This window comes from Bombus impatiens, unplaced genomic scaffold (assembly GCF_000188095.3).
Source record: "Bombus impatiens unplaced genomic scaffold, BIMP_2.2 scf_0219, whole genome shotgun sequence".
NCBI classification, from domain to species: Eukaryota; Metazoa; Arthropoda; class Insecta; order Hymenoptera; family Apidae; genus Bombus; species Bombus impatiens.
The window spans coordinates 171,827-190,533 of NT_176638.1; the positions used below are offsets into that span (position 1 = coordinate 171,827).

The 18,707-nt window shown below is 36.3% G+C and overlaps 3 protein-coding genes across 8 annotated transcripts; 2 read left to right on the forward strand and 1 right to left on the reverse strand.

Moving 5' to 3' along the window:
• The first annotated feature begins 1,363 nt into the window (after positions 1-1,363).
• On the forward strand, positions 1,364-5,726 carry LOC100741500 (allergen Cr-PI-like). 3 transcript variants are annotated; one of them, XM_033319907.1, is made up of 8 exons: positions 1,365-1,559; positions 1,869-2,209; positions 2,302-2,586; positions 2,681-3,716; positions 3,799-3,935; positions 4,023-4,317; positions 4,396-4,883; positions 4,929-5,726. In XM_033319907.1, exons 1-8 carry the CDS (start codon positions 1,487-1,489, stop codon positions 5,565-5,567), a joined length of 3,294 nt encoding a protein of 1,097 aa, XP_033175798.1. In that variant the 5' UTR covers positions 1,365-1,486; the 3' UTR covers positions 5,568-5,726. The 3 variants fall into 3 exon arrangements, with proteins under 3 accessions (XP_012239178.1, XP_033175798.1, XP_033175797.1); XM_033319906.1 differs by having other exon boundaries at positions 1,368-1,559; positions 2,678-3,716; XM_012383755.3 differs by having other exon boundaries at positions 1,364-1,559; positions 2,678-3,716; positions 4,396-5,726.
• Positions 5,727-5,844: 118 nt separating this feature from the next.
• On the reverse strand, positions 5,845-11,103 carry LOC100745575 (troponin C). Of its 2 annotated transcripts, XM_003488239.4 has the most exons (4): positions 7,331-7,361; positions 6,797-7,023; positions 6,092-6,512; positions 5,845-5,991 (listed from the first exon to the last, which is right to left on the reverse strand). In XM_003488239.4, the coding sequence occupies exons 1-4, from the start codon at positions 7,344-7,346 to the stop codon at positions 5,963-5,965; spliced, it is 693 nt and encodes a 230-aa protein (XP_003488287.2). In that variant the 5' UTR covers positions 7,347-7,361; the 3' UTR covers positions 5,845-5,962. The 2 variants fall into 2 exon arrangements, with proteins under 2 accessions (XP_003488287.2, XP_012239185.1); XM_012383762.3 differs by lacking the exons at positions 6,797-7,023; positions 7,331-7,361 and adding an exon at positions 10,938-11,103 and having other exon boundaries at positions 5,847-5,991.
• LOC100745697 (palmitoyltransferase ZDHHC5) lies at positions 10,711-18,245 on the forward strand. Of its 3 annotated transcripts, XM_012383761.1 has the most exons (10): positions 10,711-11,075; positions 11,204-11,325; positions 11,409-11,566; positions 11,634-11,806; positions 11,924-12,118; positions 12,194-12,338; positions 12,908-13,122; positions 13,186-13,380; positions 15,162-15,343; positions 15,437-18,245. In XM_012383761.1, exons 1-10 carry the CDS (start codon positions 10,984-10,986, stop codon positions 15,853-15,855), a joined length of 1,896 nt encoding a protein of 631 aa, XP_012239184.1. In that variant the 5' UTR covers positions 10,711-10,983; the 3' UTR covers positions 15,856-18,245. The 3 variants fall into 3 exon arrangements, with proteins under 3 accessions (XP_012239184.1, XP_012239181.1, XP_012239183.1); XM_012383758.1 differs by having other exon boundaries at positions 15,162-18,245; XM_012383760.1 differs by having other exon boundaries at positions 13,207-13,380; positions 15,162-18,245.
• Positions 18,246-18,707: the final 462 nt, after the last annotated feature.

An 18,707-nucleotide genomic window follows, 5' to 3' on the forward strand; every position in this document is an offset into this window, starting at 1 on the left:
CGAAAATATATTTTTGTTTTTTTATGTTATCATTCTTGTACAAGATTCTTTTCTTTCTTTTTTGCACATGCAATTATATGTAATGCTAAATATATTATCATATTATCGAAGAATAAAAAACTTATTTGTTACTAAAAAAATATTTCAAATAATATTATTTAATGATATAATTAAGTATTTTGAAAATTTTGTATTTTGTAAAATTATATGAAATTTAATCGGATGAAATAATATGGTAACAGATAAAAGTAAAAGATTAAAAAGAGTATTTTATATATGCATAAATGTTTGAACATATATAATACATTTATTAAACTTTATATTTTATATTTGTTACTGCAAATTTTATGTATGTATGAGAAAACGAACACTTTTTCCGATGACAAAGCAAGAACAAATGTATCCTATTATCTCTGCTTTGTCTGCTGCACTGGAAAATTGTATAGTCGGTATAATTTTGCGCACTTTTTTCTTTGTACCCCCCAGGGATATAAAAATATTGTAAAAACATTTAAGAGATAAGCAGAGTGATAACCTTTACGCATATAGTCACCTGAGAGTTCAAGACATATTACATATTATCTCCCTACATTATCCCGCGCGTGAAGATATTGATGACCCTCAACACTGTGATTTTTTGGATTTGTATTAAAAATGTTGATTCAATATTTTGTTATTAATTACAAAATAACATTGTAAACAAAAATTTATTGTTTAAAATAAAGATTTTGTGTTGAAATATTATTTATTTTTCTATTTTTTTCTATAATTATCATTAATTATATATTTGAATAAAAAAATAAGTTTATTCAAATATATGTATATTAAATATTTCAAGTGAAATATATTACATATAAATATGTGGATGATGCAAGAATAAGTAAGATGCAAACATAGTAAAATCTATTAAATATAGGTATTTAATGAAGCTTATTTTATTTTACTTCACTTTATCCACTTACTAATATGACATTATAACTTCCTATGTATATATTGTATATTTCTTTTTTAGACCTGTTTTTGTATTTCTTAAGTTAAGCTACGATTGTGAAGTAACTATCATGAAAGTAATATAATTAAGTAGCGCATGTACTTCTAATCTAATTATTTTCATTTGAATACTATTTGGATGAATATAAAGTAAATGCAGCTTCGTTAAATAGCAATATTTTACTAGAGTAGAAAGCAAAAGTTCTCAAGAATGTTTGGATAAACAGTCACAGATAAAGAGACCCCCGAATTTTTGGTAGAAGAATAATGCATAATCTATTCATGATAATATATGTATATATACATATTCATCATTTAACCTTCGATCGAATGCGTCGAATACGTTCGAAATAGTTAAGGATATCGCGGGTAGACTGCGAAATCTTGAGGGAGGTGGGTCGACAGGTCGCCGATAAATCCCTTCTTTGATAGGATTCGGGTATAAAAGACTGGTCGAAGAGGCAGACAGCATCGCATTGCATCATTGAATAATACAATGAGGTGCTTAATTGTCCTGTTGGCTCTGGTGGCCTTAGGGGCCTGTGGAAATGTCAAACAACAACATGCTGGTAAGTTACTATTTGAAATCACTATCCTGAAATTTGTAATTTTAAAACTTTTGGTAATAGTATCATGGGAATAATTCTGGACCACTGGTTTACTCAAAATCATCTTCCGCTTCTCTTTCTTCTGAAAGTATAATTGATTCTATAGTAACATTTTATAATTGACACTTTGATTCTAATTAAACTGTTTGATTTGTTTTATTATATTTCTATAATGGTAACATATTCAGTTAAAGGCATATGTGTAATATAACAAATTCCACAATATTTAATTCCTCTTTCATACCAAAGAAATACTTTCACTTATTTCAGCTGACCAGAATCTCCTTAGCAAACAGCAGGACATCATCCAACTCCTGCAGAAGATCTCACAGCCAATCCCGAACCAAGAACTTCAGAACCTTGGTGAAACTTATGAAATTGAGAGCAATGCTCACCAGTACAACAACCCAATCATAGTAATGTACTATGCGGGTGCTGTGAAAGCTGGTTTAGTTCAACCTCAGGGTACAGTGTTCACTAATTCAATCAGCCAGCTTAGGAAAGAAGTTTCCCTACTCTACAGGATTCTATTGGGTGCCAAGGACTATCAGACTTTTCTTAAGACTGCTGCATGGGCCCGTGTTCATGTTAATGAAGGACAATTTGTTAAGGTATGTAGAAGCTACAAGAAGAGAAGATATTTTATATTGCCTCTAATCTTGCACATGTATTCCATGAAATCATTTTCTTGTTCATCCAATAGGCCTTAGTTGGTGCTGTACTGACTCGCTCAGACACCCAAGGAGTCATCCTGCCACCTGTTTATGAAATCTTGCCCCAGTATCACTTGGATGCTAGAATCATCCAAGAAGCCCAAAACATTGCCATTCAAAAAGTCCAGGAAGGAGGAATTCAGAATATTCTCATCCCTGTTAACTACTCTGCACTCTTGTCTCAAGATGAACATCAACTGTCTTACTTCACTCAAGATGTTGGTCTTGCAGCATACTACTCCTATATCAACCTTGCTGGATACATTTTGGGAGAAGTAAATAATTTAAAAATTATAATTGAATATCTTCCTACATATTTAAAGAAGCACTATAAAGTTAATATAATCAATATCTGTCTTGAAACAGCAGGACCAACAACAACAACAACAACAGCAACAACAGCCTCTGACTCAACAACAGTATCAACAACAGATTGTAGGGAAATACTTACAACAAGGAGGACAACAGGATCAACAAAGCACCATTGCTCATGGAGCTCAATATCTGTATCTTCATCAACAACTTTTGGCTCACTACGAACTCAACCGTCTTTCGAACGGGCTTGGTCCAATCTCTGAAATTAACTACGAAAATGTACAAGCTCCTTACCAACCACATCTTCGCGTTCTCAATGGACTTGAATTTGCTGGTCGTCCAGAGAATCTTCAACTCCAACCTCAAAAGAATAAACTCATCCAAAGTGTTATTAGTCTGGAACAAAGACTGATGGATGCCATTGACTCTGGCAATGTTATTACCCCACAAGGCGCCTTCCTTTCTTTGTACCAACCACAGGGTATGAACATTCTTGGTGACTTGATTGAAGGAACTGGTAGAAGCGTCAACCCAAGGTATTATGGAAGCCTCCAGGCTGCTGCTCGCAAACTCCTTGGAAATGCTCCTGAAGCTCAGAACATTTGGGACTACACACCGTCGGCTCTTGAACTTGGACAAACTGCTGTTCACGATCCAGCCTTCTACCAACTGTTCAAAAAGGTCATGAACCTTTACCAACAATATCAACAGTCTTTGCCTGCCTACCAGTACAACGATCTTGTCCTTCCTGGCGTTACCATCCAGAACGTTGATGTTAGCCAGCTGGTCACTCTTTTCAGCGACTATTACATCGACCTCAACGGCGTTACTGGACAATCTAACCAACAACAACAACAGCAGCAGCAACAACAAGATCAACAACAGGAACAACAGCAAAACGTTAAAGCTTATCTCAAAAGATTAGACCATCAACCCTACCAATACAAAGTCATGGTTCACAGTGAACAAAATGTACCAAGCGCAGTTGTTCGTGTCTTCCTTGGACCCAAATACGACTACCAAGGCAAACCAATTAGTATCTCTCAGAGTCGACATCTCTTTGTTCAACTTGACCAATTCATCCAAAACCGTAAGTTTCAATATTTCTTCTAACTATGAATTATTTATTTATGATCAATTTATTTTCGATATTTAATATATTTCGTGTTTAGTTCACTCTGGTCAGAACATCATCATTAGGAACTCCCAGCAAGCTCCTGGACAGAGCCCTGACTGGCCATCTACTTCTGAAATTCAACAAGGTGTTAATGCTGCTATCCGATCTCAGGAACCATTCTTTATTACTGAGGTTTGTAAATCGTCTCTATATCGACTTTTCTGAAAAAAAATGTTTTAATGAAATTGTAATTAATCATAATTAATCGTATTTTTATAGCCACACCAAATCTTCAGTTTCCCTGCTAGGTTGTCTCTTCCCAAAGGTCAACAACAAGGTTTCCCTCTTCAGTTCCTTGTTGTAATCTCTTCTTCAAACCCACTTAATATGCCGTACGGACCAGTAATCCCCGAACAAAACTTGTCCTACCAAGCCCAACAATACCAAATCGTGAATGCCAATCAATACCAACAATTGAAACAACAAGGACAACTTTGGCAAATGGGCGGTGGAGTTCAACAAAACGTTGAGGTTCTTCCTGAGAATTTGGCCAATGCTCAGCAACAAATAGATGGTGGTCTATCAATAATAATAAAAACTCGGCGATCATTATATAATGTTACTAACCATATATGTAATTTCTTTTTTACAGCTGTCAGGAATCACTATGCTAATGTCTACACCAGATACCACGGACAGTATCCCAATGCTCAAATCCAGAACCCTGTTGGCCAAGGACAAGACATGACATACAGTATCCAAGGAGTTGGAGTTGTTAACGCTGCTGGTGTTGGTGGTTCACAATCCTTAGGATTACACGGACAACATATCGCCGTTCAAAGCCAACAACAAATAGAACAACAAGCTCAACAGATCCAACAACAAATACAAGCAGCAACAGCAGCAGCTCAACAAGGACAACAGGGACAACATCAGGGCCAGGGTGCTCAAATGATTTGGAATGTACAACAACAACAACAACAGCAGCAATTGCATCACGGACAACATATTAACAGCTGGTCTCCATCTCACATTGCCCAATCTGTCGTCCAATCTGCACAACAAGGATTGCAAGCACTATCTGGTCTGGCTGGTGCGCAAGGTCTCCAGGGTGCACAAGGTGCTCAAGGTGTTCAAGGTGTTCAAGGTGTCAAAAGTGTCTCTGGCGTCAAAGCTGTTTCTGGCGTCAAAAACGTAGCTGGTGTCCAAGGTGTAGCTGGTGTCCAAGGTGTAGCTGGCGTCCAAGGTGTAGCTGGCGTTCAAGGTGTAGCTGGTGTCCAAGGTGTTCAAGGAGTCCAAAGCGCAGCTGGTGTTCAAGGTGTAGCTGGCGTCCAAGGTGTTCAAGGAGTTCAGGGTACACAACAAGGCGGAATTCAAGGCGGAGTACAAGGCCTGTCTGCTGTTCTGCAAGGAGGAGTGTCATCACAAAGTTGGGGAATCGGACAAGGTTTACAAGGAGTGAATGTTCCATATGGCATGCAAGGAGCCCAAGGTATGGGAGGAGTTCAATCTTGGCCAAACTCTCAAGTCCAAGGTGGAATCTCAGGAAGTGGCATTGTCGCCAGCGGACAACAACACGCTGGTGGCTTCCAAGGAATCTACGCACAAGCACAAACTGTTCAGGACCCATCTGTCAGCGAATACTACCAGAACAAACCAATCTCTGAAATCATTGGTGGTGCCATCTCCCTTGATGGCAAACCTCTCGGCTTCCCTCTGGAAAGACCGTTGGCTCCTGGTGCTCTCAGCGTTTCCAACATCTTCGTGCAAGACGTTCTCGTCTTCCACCAAGGTCAACCCACCAACGACATCACTCAGCCATAAATGTTCCTACGGCGAAGTGCGCCTTGTTAGAAGTCGTGTGAAGATGGTTTATACGACGGACTTATCGCGCACGAGATGTTATTAATGTTAATAATTAAAGAAAAGATTTATTGATGTATCAATTATAATGAATAAATTGCCGTGAAGAGCAAATGTTTATTATAAAATCTGGTCTTCTGCATGTACACCTTATTTGCATCTTTCAAATACAACAACTTACTCTTTCGAATTACAGATTTAAGTGGAGTAGGATTTTTAATAATTAACAAATGAAAAATGTATATCACCGTTTTATTAAACAAGTTTCAAGATACTCTAGTGCCAACAAAAATATTAAAATAATATTTTAAATGTATTGTCTTCGATGTCGCTCTGCCAATTGTTTCAAACCATGATTATTCTCCAGTCATCATCTCCATGAATTCTAAAAATATAATAATCACGTAGAATCTAATTACTCAAGGCAATGATAATTCAATTTGAGAATTTTGCAATGAAAATGAAGAAAAGAACCAAGTACATACCATCGAAATCAACTGTTCCCGATCCATCAGTATCAATTTCAGCAATTATACCATCTAAATCCGCGCTAGTGAGTTTGTCATCCAGAGCAGCAAGAATTTCCTTTAACGTAGCCGTTGTGATATATCCATTTCCTTCGCGATCGTACAAACGGAAGGCCTCTTTCAATTCTTCCTGCATCGCCTCGGCATCTTCTTCTTCTAAGAATCGACCAGCAATTCTGCAGAAGCCATCAAAGTTCACCTTACCAGTCCCTTCTGGATCGTTCTCCGCGATGATAGCGTTCAAATCTGCATCGTCAAATAGTTGACCCATTGTGTTCAATATCGTTGAAATCTTCAGCGTGTCGATGAAGCCGCTTTTCGTCGTATCGAACATTTGGAACGCTTTTCGCATCACAGCCGTTTTTTGCTCATCTTCCTCCTGTAAAGCAACAATTCAATTTGCATCACGTTTTTTCATAAAAAAGATCGTATGTATAATCAATCTCCAGCAAATCTTTTCTCTTTATTTAATATTAATCTTCGGCAACTATTCCTTCTCACGATTATTTACTGTGTACATGCAAATTTCGTTTTTTTATTCACTTTTATAAAAGAAAATCACTAATAAGGCAATCATTTTTATGCGAAGACGAGTAAACGACGATTCGAACACAAAGTGAGAGACTCGACGACGACGAAGGCAAACGTTTACGCGGCTCTTACCATGGTGACGGATATCTCGCACGGCGGACGACGGATACCTGAAGTGCCGCGGCTTTTCCGTCCCGGTATAAAGACATCCACAGCGTCTGGTAAACCAGCTAGAAAACTGGTGGGCGCAAAAATAGAGCGACGCGACGAAAAATGAAATATGTTATAAGTGGGTCCTCCGTGATGTCGGAAGGCCGACGCTAAATCACACAAGATTGCAATTCGAATTGCATGATCACCTGTACACATTGATCACATATCTTAAATTATATCATCGGAACGCGGTGGTCGTTGGTGTATTACTGGATCGTGGATTATTTTCACTCGTTACAACAACAATCGCGGTTTCCTCCGGTATATTTAAAGATTCGAATAACATAGACATTACGTTTCGGATTTCCGATTAAGAAGAAAATGTAGGAGGAAATATAAAAGATGAGAAAACCGGTATCATGTAAATATCACGTTCATTCATGAAACGCTAGAAAGTGTAAAAAGATTGGATATTATTTATCTTAACAAATATATTAACATTCCGTAGTTTACCGAGTAAAGATTTCATTATCGCGGATACAATCCAATGTCATCAAACGAGCATTGATTATGCAAATCTTCTCCCCACGAGTATCTATCTTCGAGCAAGTAATTCCTATGCGATAAAAAAGTACATCTACATGCAATTTTCAGACACGTCGCTGTTCTTAGATTCGGCTGCCCACGCATTGCAAACCATTACAACACCACCTTCCACCTGGTTTGCTCTAACAACAAAAATATAACGAGCCTTTGGACTCTTTCAAGACGATTCATCAACGATTCTCATGCATTTTCCAGATTCGAGAAAATAGGTCAGTGGTCATTTTCTGCAAATGCGAATAGGATACGGCTGTTCCGTGGATATTATTCTACTTGACTCCATAAACATTCCAAAACTGTCTGTACTAACTCTGTTTAGTCGTATCAACATACCGATAATGATATAAACAATGACAAAGCATTGTTTACCTCAAATTCTATTAATATTCAAGCTGTCCAGTTATAATATTTTCTTCGTATAGTTCATAAGGCAAATTATTCTTACCTCGCTGCGGTTTTTGGAACTTTTATATTCTAATCTTGGTCTTGTTTCAAAAAGTAAAAGGTTCCTTACTAACTTTTAAGAAAGATCTCAGTCTAGAATTGAAACAGTCGATTATATAATTTATCAATGATCCTACAGCTGAATATTTTTCTCATAAGTAAGAACATTTTTAAAGAATGATCTCTAATTAGCGAAATAAAATAAATCTGATTCATATCGTATCATTAACTTATAAATAAACTGAGAAATGTTTATGCAAATCTGTATTCTTGTACACATGGATAAAGAATTGAACAATGCTTTGGAGATCGGAAAGGAATCGATGCTCAAATGAGAAATCGCTATTCTCAAAAGATAAGTTTACAGCTATAAATAATATGTACCAGGTGATTAATCAGACACGAAAGACGTGTGTATACAAGATTTTCGCTTTGGATGTCAGTGGAATGTAAAATGTTTGTACCGAACCCATTTTCATTCAGTCGATGCTCGTTTGAAAATGCCGTGGGCGCATATGAAGATCGGCCAACAGATACGTTATACGTAAATTTGTCTCATTAGAAATATTTTCGGTTGCCAGCGCATCATCATCATTACCATCATCGTCGTGGTTGTCGTGGTCACCACCGTAGGTGATGTTACCACGCGTAGCTCTCATCAATGCTCACCGAGGAGTGACAACGGCGTTTCGAGCGTGCAAAAGCAATTACGTTTCGGTGCCAAGTTCTGAAAATCATCGTCCCCTTGGCACGAGGCCGTTCCTCGGAAGCCGACTTGTTAAAGAGGCATGCGGATACTGCCCTCGGTGATCCAGCATCGTCTTGAAATTAATTCTTAGAAAAATCAATTCTCCTAATAATAACATCTCTTCCATTTTTATCTCATTGGCACATACAGATCGAGCTTCGCTTGAAATTATTATGTAAAATCTTCCATATAGTATATGTAGCGTTGGATCATTATTGCAAGTCGCTTGCAAACTTCAGCCGAGGATAACTTCTATCGCTGTTCAGTTTCAGAAGACACGTTACGATAAGTAATGATTAGGAGAGCAACGAAGATAACAGATTATTTCGTGTCGCTGATATGAAAAAAGTCATTAAGGACCAACGTTGCGTTAACGGAATATCATATTATCTGCAATCTTTCTTGCAGTTTAGTCAATCTATACGTCGAATTCTGTTTTTTAATGTTATAATTGCATAATTACGAAAGAAAATTCCAAGGATTTACTTTTTAGGTCTATTCCCTCTGTCTATCAGATTGCACATATATTTCTTAAATTTGAAAAGGTTGAAATATTTATAGCGCTATGATAAACTATGTTTCTTTAAATTTTTGTGTGTCTCTAATTTGAGTAGTGGTCTTACATAAGATATCCATTATTGCTCTAATACAATTTCTTATAATAGTGTTCGCGGATTATAAAATGCACTGTTTTTAACAAGCAAAAGAGAAATATTCTTAGATCGCTATGAAGTAGCGAAATTCATTTGGAAATGGATTCTTGATTGTAAAAGTTAAATAATAACCGAGTTTATATAACAAAGTTCTCTGGTATGTGGCATAATTCTGTTCTGATTCTTAAATGTACGACGTGGGTGGTAAAGCATCGTTAATAGTAGACTGTATTTCAATCCGAAAACCATGAATTTAGCAATAAGCATTTAATGCATGGACGTGATAACTTAGCTTAAACTGTATCGATACAAATTAGCGAAACATGTCGAATGTATCAAACGGGTGTGTGTGAAACATATTATCCGTTCTAGATGATTCGTATCGATGGGATTCTTCTTGCTATTTTGTAGTTCGTCATCTGGTTGGCCCCCTGCCATACTTCCTAATATAGTGCCGCCGCAACGGTCCTTCCTTGACAGTTTTTTGCTCGCTATTATGAAATTTAAGCTAATTCTCGTTTTCACGCGATACTCTAGAAAAGAATTTTTATGGAAATATTTTCTATTCCAATGCATTTATGATCATATACATAAATTCTACACGTTATAGTCTATGTGCATGCAACACATATATGAATAGTATAATTAAAATTAATACGTATATTTAATTATTTCGTAACATGAAACTTATTAAAAGAAAATTTATTTTAATTTATTCCTATTCCATAAGTAGAATCATCCTCTCCATACTTTTAGAGATGAGATTTGAAGAACTTAAATATTCAAATCAATTTGATGATTCAATAACATTGATTAAAAAATTGATAAATCCATTAACAAATGAACATACATATCGAATGAAGAAATTTAAAAATCAATGCCTATATTTAGAAGAAAAACTTGATCAATTATTATATTTTGAAATAAGATTTATGGAACATCGTCTAACTTTTTGTAGACAGTTTATTAGAAAAAAGTGTGTAAGAAGATCAATTTATGTATTAATAATACTGTTTGAATATGTACTCAATCAAGATTTGAATGAATTTGCTATAACGATTTGAGAAAAAATGGGTCATTTGGAAGGAAATGGATCGGTAGAAATAATTTCCTTTAGCGCTTAGAGTTCCCTAGAATCGTCGGTAAGAAAGTTTTTCTTAAAAAGAATACATATTTTCTGTCGGTAAATACGAAATTCGAAATTGCAAAGGTTTGGAAATATCGCATGCAGCGACGTTAAGCTACATATGACTACATTAAGCTGAGATTGCGCTTCTATAGACAGGGAAGAATGGTGATTCGTGAAAGTGAACCGTAAGGTCTTGATGGATCGTATTGTGGAACGCTTGTATTAGAGGGGGCACGGCTCACTGTCCGGCCACGATATATACATGAATGTATATATGTATATTATATATATCTATATACATATATATCTATGTCAGCAAGGTAGTGTGTTCGCGGATCGTGTATGCAGAAGTGCTTAAATATTAATTACGTTACGGATGTTTTTACTGAAGTGACGCGCGTGTAATAGACGGATAGACTATCGAAATGCCACGGATGTACAGGCATAGCGCGAATGGAAATCCGTGCTAAATACGGATCGCGCAATTTGCAAATAAGCAGTGCCGATGGACGCGGCCATGTTTTCTGGTAGCAGAAATCTTACCCATTAATAATTCGTTAATCGTCGACCACGAAGTGGAGTGTACAGAATGCCGAAATGCGATGTAAAGACAAGGTATCTACCAGCTACGTTTGCCTGGACAGCCCTATTAAGCACCACGACACTCTTCTTCTGTTTTCCGTAAGTTCCGCACACATGTCTACCTTCTCGTGAGTGGCCGCAGTGTTTGCGCTCCTGTTTTCGTTCTTAAGAATATACCAATTTTTTGTTAAGACGTGTGTTCACTATGTATTACTTGGATCTTCTAGCTGTCAATATTACGTGTTTCGATGGGGGACATGGGTACCTGCTCTTCAAGGAGTCATTACCTTTTTTGTTTTGGCAAATTTTACACTAGCAACATTTATGGATCCAGGTGTTATTCCAAAAGGTATGTTTATATGTGAAGTGCAAGTTTTACAAATACAATTTACAAAAACATAGTTCCTGAAGTAGCATGATTTTCTTTTAAAGCACCTCCTGACGAGGATAGAGAAGATGATTTCCATGCTCCATTATATAAAAATGTAGAAATCAATGGCATTACAGTTCGTATGAAATGGTGTGTTACATGCAAATTTTACAGACCTCCACGTTGTTCACATTGCAGCGTGTGCAATCATTGTATCGAGGTATACTCTCAATGTAATTTGAATGATTCTATTGTATGAAAGTCTAATTTTCTTTTTATATTTTCAGACATTCGATCATCACTGCCCATGGGTAAATAATTGTATTGGTAGGAGGAATTACAGGTTCTTTTTTTTCTTTCTCCTGTCACTTAGTTTTCATATGCTCAGTATATTTGGACTTTGCCTATATTTTGTATTGGAACGTAAGCAACAGTTGGGTGAAGTGGATACTATTGTGGCGTATCCTTTTTTCCTAAATTAATAATTGCAATCTTATGAGATGCTGCAATTAGTTTTAAGTGATACATCTCTTTGCTAAAACATGACTGTATTTTATAATCCTTAAATTTAAAATAGACTTGTACTTATGGGAGTGGTTATACTTTTGTTCATTCCAATCTTTGGACTGACTGGCTTTCACGTAGTACTCGTTTCCAGAGGACGTACGACAAATGAACAGGTAACGGGTAAATTTAATGGAGGCTACAATCCTTTTTCTCATGGTTGCTTACACAATTGCTGTTATACGCAATTTGGACCACAATACCCCAGGTAATGTACTAGTTAATTTCTTATTCAAAATGTTATATGGAATAAATAAGTAATTACGAATTTATAACATTTCAGTTTGATTAAGCCTGAAAAGTATTCAGGAAAACGGTGCGGAGTTTCTACATCTGAGATATCGACTATAGGCAGTGAGAACCAGGTAAAAACCTACATGGATAGCAGCAATGGTGTTAGAAATGCCAGTTCAAATGCTTACAATAAGGTAAGAGCTAGTGCAACTTTGCTTGATACTTCTGATACTACATACAAGAAGATTTTACAAATGTAAATAGCTCTTCCTTTCTAGCATGCAACTTTAACGCTTTTTTGATGTTTAACACACCAGTTGTATGTAGTTTTATTATAGATATGTAATTCACTCCGCTTTAGGACGTTTCAGGTTCGTGCTAATCTATTCTTTCCCGCGCTTCAAAGCTTCAATAAAATGTATATCGCTGCTCGCAAATGTAGTGCATATCAACACATTTAAGAAAATGTTGCACGATTTTTCAAGTTTTACAAATTTTTGTTCGTTAATTCCAAGTTTTCTCCTTTAGTGTACAATTTCCAGTGACGATTCTTCCTCTACATAATATTTTATTTTCAACGTTGGAAAAAGATGCGGCAGTTATTTTCTGTTCAGTTCCCTATTCCTTACTCATCCTGGTTGAACGCCAATATCCCTAAGAAATGTGCATTATTCATGTACAAAAGCGTGCTATAATAATTTGGTAATGAACATAAATTTTTTATTGCAATAAAGATAGCATCAAGTTGGATTATTATTTCCAGTTGTCTCCTGGACGAGATGGGTCGGATACAGACATGGAACCTACCGCATCGCAATCCGCGGATTGCGAACCCACACCTCCAGTACAAAGACATGGTTCCAAAAGCAATTTCTTCCTGCCACCTGTGGAGAATAGCGAATCTCCCAGGCACCCTCCACCATCGCAACATCGCCATCCAATGCACCACACTAGAGGCAGCCCTCACCCAAGGCCAAGGTAAAATAAAAAATGACAGCAAATGATACATCGTTTGCTAATTGTTTTTCTAATATACATAAGGTACGTTGTCAATACCTATAGGGGAATGAACGGTTCTCGGAGCCATACGCCTGATCCTTTATCGCCAGAAGCAAGTGGTTCACCAGCCACAGCTTCTCAAAGAGGCCAAGGTCAAGGGGGCGCTAGTCCAACAACGCAACGGATTAAAGCTATTGGAGTACCAACTCCACTTGCAATTTCCAGTCCTATTCGCAGGTATACTATGCTTGTCTGTCGCTTTTGAAACGAAAATAGAACAATTACAAATTCAAATTAAATATAGTTCGAAAGAAAGAAAAATATGTGCAAGTGTATATTGTATGATACCATCTTGCGTGATATAAAAATTATTAAATATTTGTTCTATTCCGTGGATATATATATATATAAAGTACTTTTGGAATATTTAACTTTTAGATGTATATTTTTCTTTTTTTTTTTTTTCTTAATTGTACGTCGCGGCGTTTTCACATTGCACAAAAATTTACCTCGTTGTAGAGAGCAAAAGGGAAGCGCCACATTTAGTAATAGTTTACATTGCATTTCTTGAGCACGCTACCAATACAAATTGAACAGTCTCCTTTTTCAATGTCCTGTTTGCTACCTCTCAACATGATGTGAAGCCTGTTTACTTAAGATTCCCCATCCCTCACTATGAACACCTCACTCTTGCTCTTATTCTTTCTTCCTTTATTCTCTCATCAGTATTCTCACCTTCTGAATGACGAAGGAACGTGACGAAAAAAAATGTTGCGCGATGTAGATCACAATAATATCGTAGAGAATTAGTTTCTCTGCATGTACATATTACAAGATATATGGTATATAGATAAGTTTGTGTCCCACTGCAGGGGGTGGTAACTGCAAGGAGCTGCTTTCTACCATCACGTTGCAACCTACTGCAGGTAAACACGAACTTCATCCTACGAGGACATATCGTAGTTTAAAGTTATGCTTTCTTGCGTATATTCCATACATATATCTATCTATCTATATATACATATATACATACATATATATGTAGATATTACTATTATACATATTAATATATATGTATATATATTTTTAAGAAAAATGCATACTTTAGTCTAGATACAAAAGGTGCCTATCAAGTCTGTCCACCTCAGATATCTTCATTATTTCAAGTAATAAGTGAAAATATTATTTGCAAATGTGTATGGTTGCAAGAAAGATATAACAATACAGATTATGACAATAATTATTTTCCATGGGGAGATATAATAAAAATTTGACGATCGATTTTTTAAACGGGGTATTCAACCTTTTGTCGTAAATTTCGATGAAATACTGACTTTTGAGTATAATAATTTTGTTTATTCTATTATTTTCATTATGAAACACATTCAGTATATGTATTTGGAATATAAACGGTAGCTAATAAATATCATTCACAGTTAAATTTTCAACTTCTTAGTATTAACATAGTCTCTCATTATGACATTTGCATTCGAAGAACAAGTAAACATGTTTTCTATTTATGGAAATTTTCATTTATGGTGTACACGGAATCCATTATTTTATCAAATTTGATCATACAAAATTGGACATTCATTTAGGAAAAAAGAATTGTGTTATATTTTTTGCAACCATGCAACTTTTTTGAATAAAATTTTCATTTGTTATGTGAATAATAAAGACATTTAAGATGGACATATTTGTTGGAATATCCAGTATTATATACATATTTATACACGTATCAGCCGACAAACACGCAAGTAAATGTCCACATACATATGTATATCCTAGGTTCGCTGCGTTTTTACTTTTTCTTGGATAGATGCTAATTTTTATAACAGGAATGATGCGCTGTTCTCTCTCTCCTGTATGTCTCGCCAGAGCCGTATTTGTATGGCTACAATGCTCAGCACTCGCATATTCATCTTGGTTCACTGTATTATTGTGCATTTGTCGAGTATTCAATTACCAAGTGCGGTATTGAGAAGCACGGAGATCAAAATATTGTATCTCTGTTACAGATCAAATCCAGGTACGCCGACGCAGGTTCGTCGGCCAGATTTTATAGGAGTTAACGACGCACCGACTTATTACGATGTACAGCAAGGAAATAATACCGGTATTGGTGCTGCTAGTGGTGCTGTCGTAACCGGTTATAGCCCGCAGCGACGGTTCTTGTCAGAAAGTGAGCTCGTTCGTCAAGGTACTGATCATTCATATTCAAGAACTAACAATACTGTCGACAATATCCGAGAATTAGCGGGTTCACCTCAACGTGGTGTCTATATGTGGAAAGATAATTCTCCTGGCAGCTATCCTGCTCCAACCGGTACGGCAAATGCAACGACACATCAGTCACCCTCGCAAAGACCTCCACCACCGTACGATTATTACCGTTCCAATCCAACGAGTCCTACTCAACAATTGTACGTGAATACTCCTAGAGCGGCGTACCATCCTGCGATGAGGGGTGGAGTACCGGTCTTCCCACCGCATCAGTCGCCACAGGTGAAACGAAAAGCCACAATGGCGACACCAACTACTCCGACATCAGGCGATACTCGACGCAGACCAATGTCTTTTGTTAGAGCTTTGGAAATGACGGATTCTATGGAAATGGTGTCAGCGCCTAATGAGAACAGATCACAACGGCCCACGACGCCGACACCGGATCGTGCTAGTGTTTACGATATGAACTATGAGATATCCGTATAGCCCACCTTTACGGTCTCCGCACCATCTTGCGGCTGGACGGAGATTGTACAAGAATTGCCGTCATTACGCGTCTCCTATTCCAAAGAGGAAAGAACATATGCCGCTTACGAGATATCCGTCTGAATCTTCGTGTCGAAGCAGCTAAATAATTTACATCAAATGATATTATTTCGGTCGGGATATTATAAAGTTCTTCCGGCCCAAATGTCGATTGACATTTACAGTACTCCACATCCACCGCCAACATATTTGGAACAATGTAGAGCAAGGCCAATTATTTTCCCGAGGGAACAAGGACGTCAAACGCTGTCATCGTTCATCTATGTTATTAGTGATACCCGCAGTGTACAATGCGTATTATGAACGATGGTATGTTACAATATATTCAGTGGAATAATAATAGTCGATAGACAAGAATCTTCGGGAAAAATCGGTATCGGTGTTTAATGATTTCCATTGTGATTTACTAACAACGGAAAATGCATTAGATTCTTTGTTTCGCGTTGAACTCGGAAGAACGTCAAATCGATAAAAAAAAAGGTGTTCATCGCCGAGTCTACGGTTAATATAAGACTGTCTGTCTCGTTATTAGCAAAAATTTTTGATTTAGTCATTTTTTAAAGGGTGTTCATTCAATTCGATATGTACACGAAATAAAACGTGTTCATTTATCCGAGGGAGAAGGAAGCGTTCGGACCGATTGACGATCGAAGTAATCGAGTCACGAAAGCGTCAACGAAAGTAATTCCGAACGCTTAGTGATAATCGCTAAGCAAGAACAGCTGCTGACGAATTTTCCCTCGTTTAGCAGCGTACACAATTCTATTTTTTAGTACTCAGCATAAAGTCAGTTTAGATTTTGATACCGTGACGTCGTGACTCAATTTCTCGAAATGCAGCATCGATTAATTTTCCTTTTTCTTTTCCTTATCGATCAAAATACACAATTAGACGAGTAACAAAGAAAATAGGGATTATCGTTGCGCACCATTTTTTAGGGTCGGTTTTGACTCATGGTCGTGTTCTTTTTTCGTTGTGTAACAATACAAACGAAAGTAGAGCAACACTGTAAACAGGATGAAAATCGAACCTGCTACTATAGTCTCCTATCTTCATTGATGCAAGAAGAGTTCATGTCCAATTAAAAAAAAGTTACTTAATCGATTTAAGTCATTATCCGGATAGAATAACAAATTCTGTGTAAAATAATCGTGTAAAATGAAATGTGTAGCAAATTTTTAATATACATATTTAACAATATTTATACGTAAATAATAAAAAAATATAAGACTTTATAATGATTTCATTTGTTTGTTATAAATGATGATTTTATCGATGTGACCACTAATATGATCAATTAATTTTTACGAAATAAAACAAAAGAAGAATGGTTAGAAAGATATACGAAAGAGAACTGTATGAATGCCAAGAGGAAACGGATGGATGGACGAATGGATGTATAACAGGAGAATATTTAGAATATTTAGGCGAGAAAGCAAGTGACAGACCAGTATGTTTTAAACGTTTACAATGGTGGATGATTACTCGATAACAGAAGAAAGAAAAGAAAAACAGAAAAAAATTAAACATAAATAACGGACTTTGTTAACACTGGGAATACAATTTTGTAATATATATATTGCATAAATTTATTGATATATCTACAGCTACTGTTAAGTTTGTAATATACCCTGCTTAAAAAAAAATTGCATGGCGATTTCTGTATTATGTATTTGTATGCGAGACCAATATTATCAATTATGCAAGCTTAAGGAATAATTGCGAACCGTGTATGCGTAAGGTAATCGTGAAATATTGCGTGCCCAGTTACCTTGCGACAAATTGGTAATCGAATTATTATTGTTAAATAGCACATATCGTTCTGCTAAAGGGCTTATCAAACATCGAATATTTTCAGGCTAAAGAAACATTTCCTCGATGAATATCCGATATCTTTGATAAAAAAGAAAGGAACAATGGACACACAAAAATGATTAGGAATATTTCTTCCATTGCTGGCGCTACTGATAAAACGCGTTGCTCGTTTCCTATTTATTTTCTGATTATATATATTTTTCTTTTTCTTTACAATGAGCTGTGCCAAAACAAAGGAAACATACGATTTTCCATATTTCACTCCAATTATGTAGTTTTCACATAATGAGCACTTAAAAAAGAAGTAAATAAAAGTAAACAAATGACTGGTACAACGTTAAAACGGATTGCTTTAGAGGATTATGCGTAAGGTGTGACGAATGTTTAGTGTTTATAATTCGGTGTACTTGTACATAAATATTGCTCGTTATTATCACTTAAATGTACATACATATACATTTCGGTACTTACGTATCGCTGCAGCAATCTACAAAAATAAAATTCATGAAACACAAGCTGATTGTACTCTAATTGTGCTAGAATATCTTTGATTTGATTATTTATTGCATTTATTATTATATTTTGTAGGTATTAATTACGGGGGCTCATTCTTACAATTGGGTCAAATCAGACTTTAAAAAAGGGCAGAAATTAAATCAAAATTAGGTGGTTTCGAATGATCGTATCACGTGCTACATGAACTCAATTAAAAAAGGTAGAGATGACCTTGAAATCTATGTAGTGCCTCCATTTCCGGAGTAGGTGTAGGTATCACGTGATATATTATTGGAGCTATTTAATTTTGCCTAATAAAATCATCGTCTATCTTGTACTGTCTTAACTACAGCTTGAGTAACTATGAGTTACAAGGAATACTCTTTATAAGGAACGAATTCGAAAAGCGCGGCTTATTATAAGAGTGTTCATAAAGACGATTATAAGTAGCCTTATCAGTTTATGAATGTTGATCGAAATTT

Excerpts from the sequence above, each read along its gene's own strand:
- LOC100741500 (XM_012383755.3), top strand. The coding sequence starts at position 1,487 with ATGAGGTGCTTAATTGTCCTGTTGGCTCTGGTGGCCTTAGGGGCCTGT. Across the intron at positions 3,717-3,798 it reads TGACCAATTCATCCAAAACC|TTCACTCTGGTCAGAACATC; the intron begins GTAAGTTTCAAT and ends TTTCGTGTTTAG. Across the intron at positions 3,936-4,022 it reads AACCATTCTTTATTACTGAG|CCACACCAAATCTTCAGTTT; the intron begins GTTTGTAAATCG and ends GTATTTTTATAG.
- LOC100745575 (XM_003488239.4), bottom strand. Across the intron at positions 6,513-6,796 it reads GCGAGATATCCGTCACCATG|GAGGAAGATGAGCAAAAAAC; the intron begins GTAAGAGCCGCG and ends GTTGCTTTACAG. Across the intron at positions 5,992-6,091 it reads GGGAACAGTTGATTTCGATG|AATTCATGGAGATGATGACT; the intron begins GTATGTACTTGG and ends TTATATTTTTAG.
- LOC100745697 (XM_012383758.1), top strand. The coding sequence starts at position 10,984 with ATGCCGAAATGCGATGTAAAGACAAGGTATCTACCAGCTACGTTTGCC. Across the intron at positions 12,119-12,193 it reads TTTGGACCACAATACCCCAG|TTTGATTAAGCCTGAAAAGT; the intron begins GTAATGTACTAG and ends ATAACATTTCAG. Across the intron at positions 13,381-15,161 it reads ATTTCCAGTCCTATTCGCAG|ATCAAATCCAGGTACGCCGA; the intron begins GTATACTATGCT and ends TCTCTGTTACAG.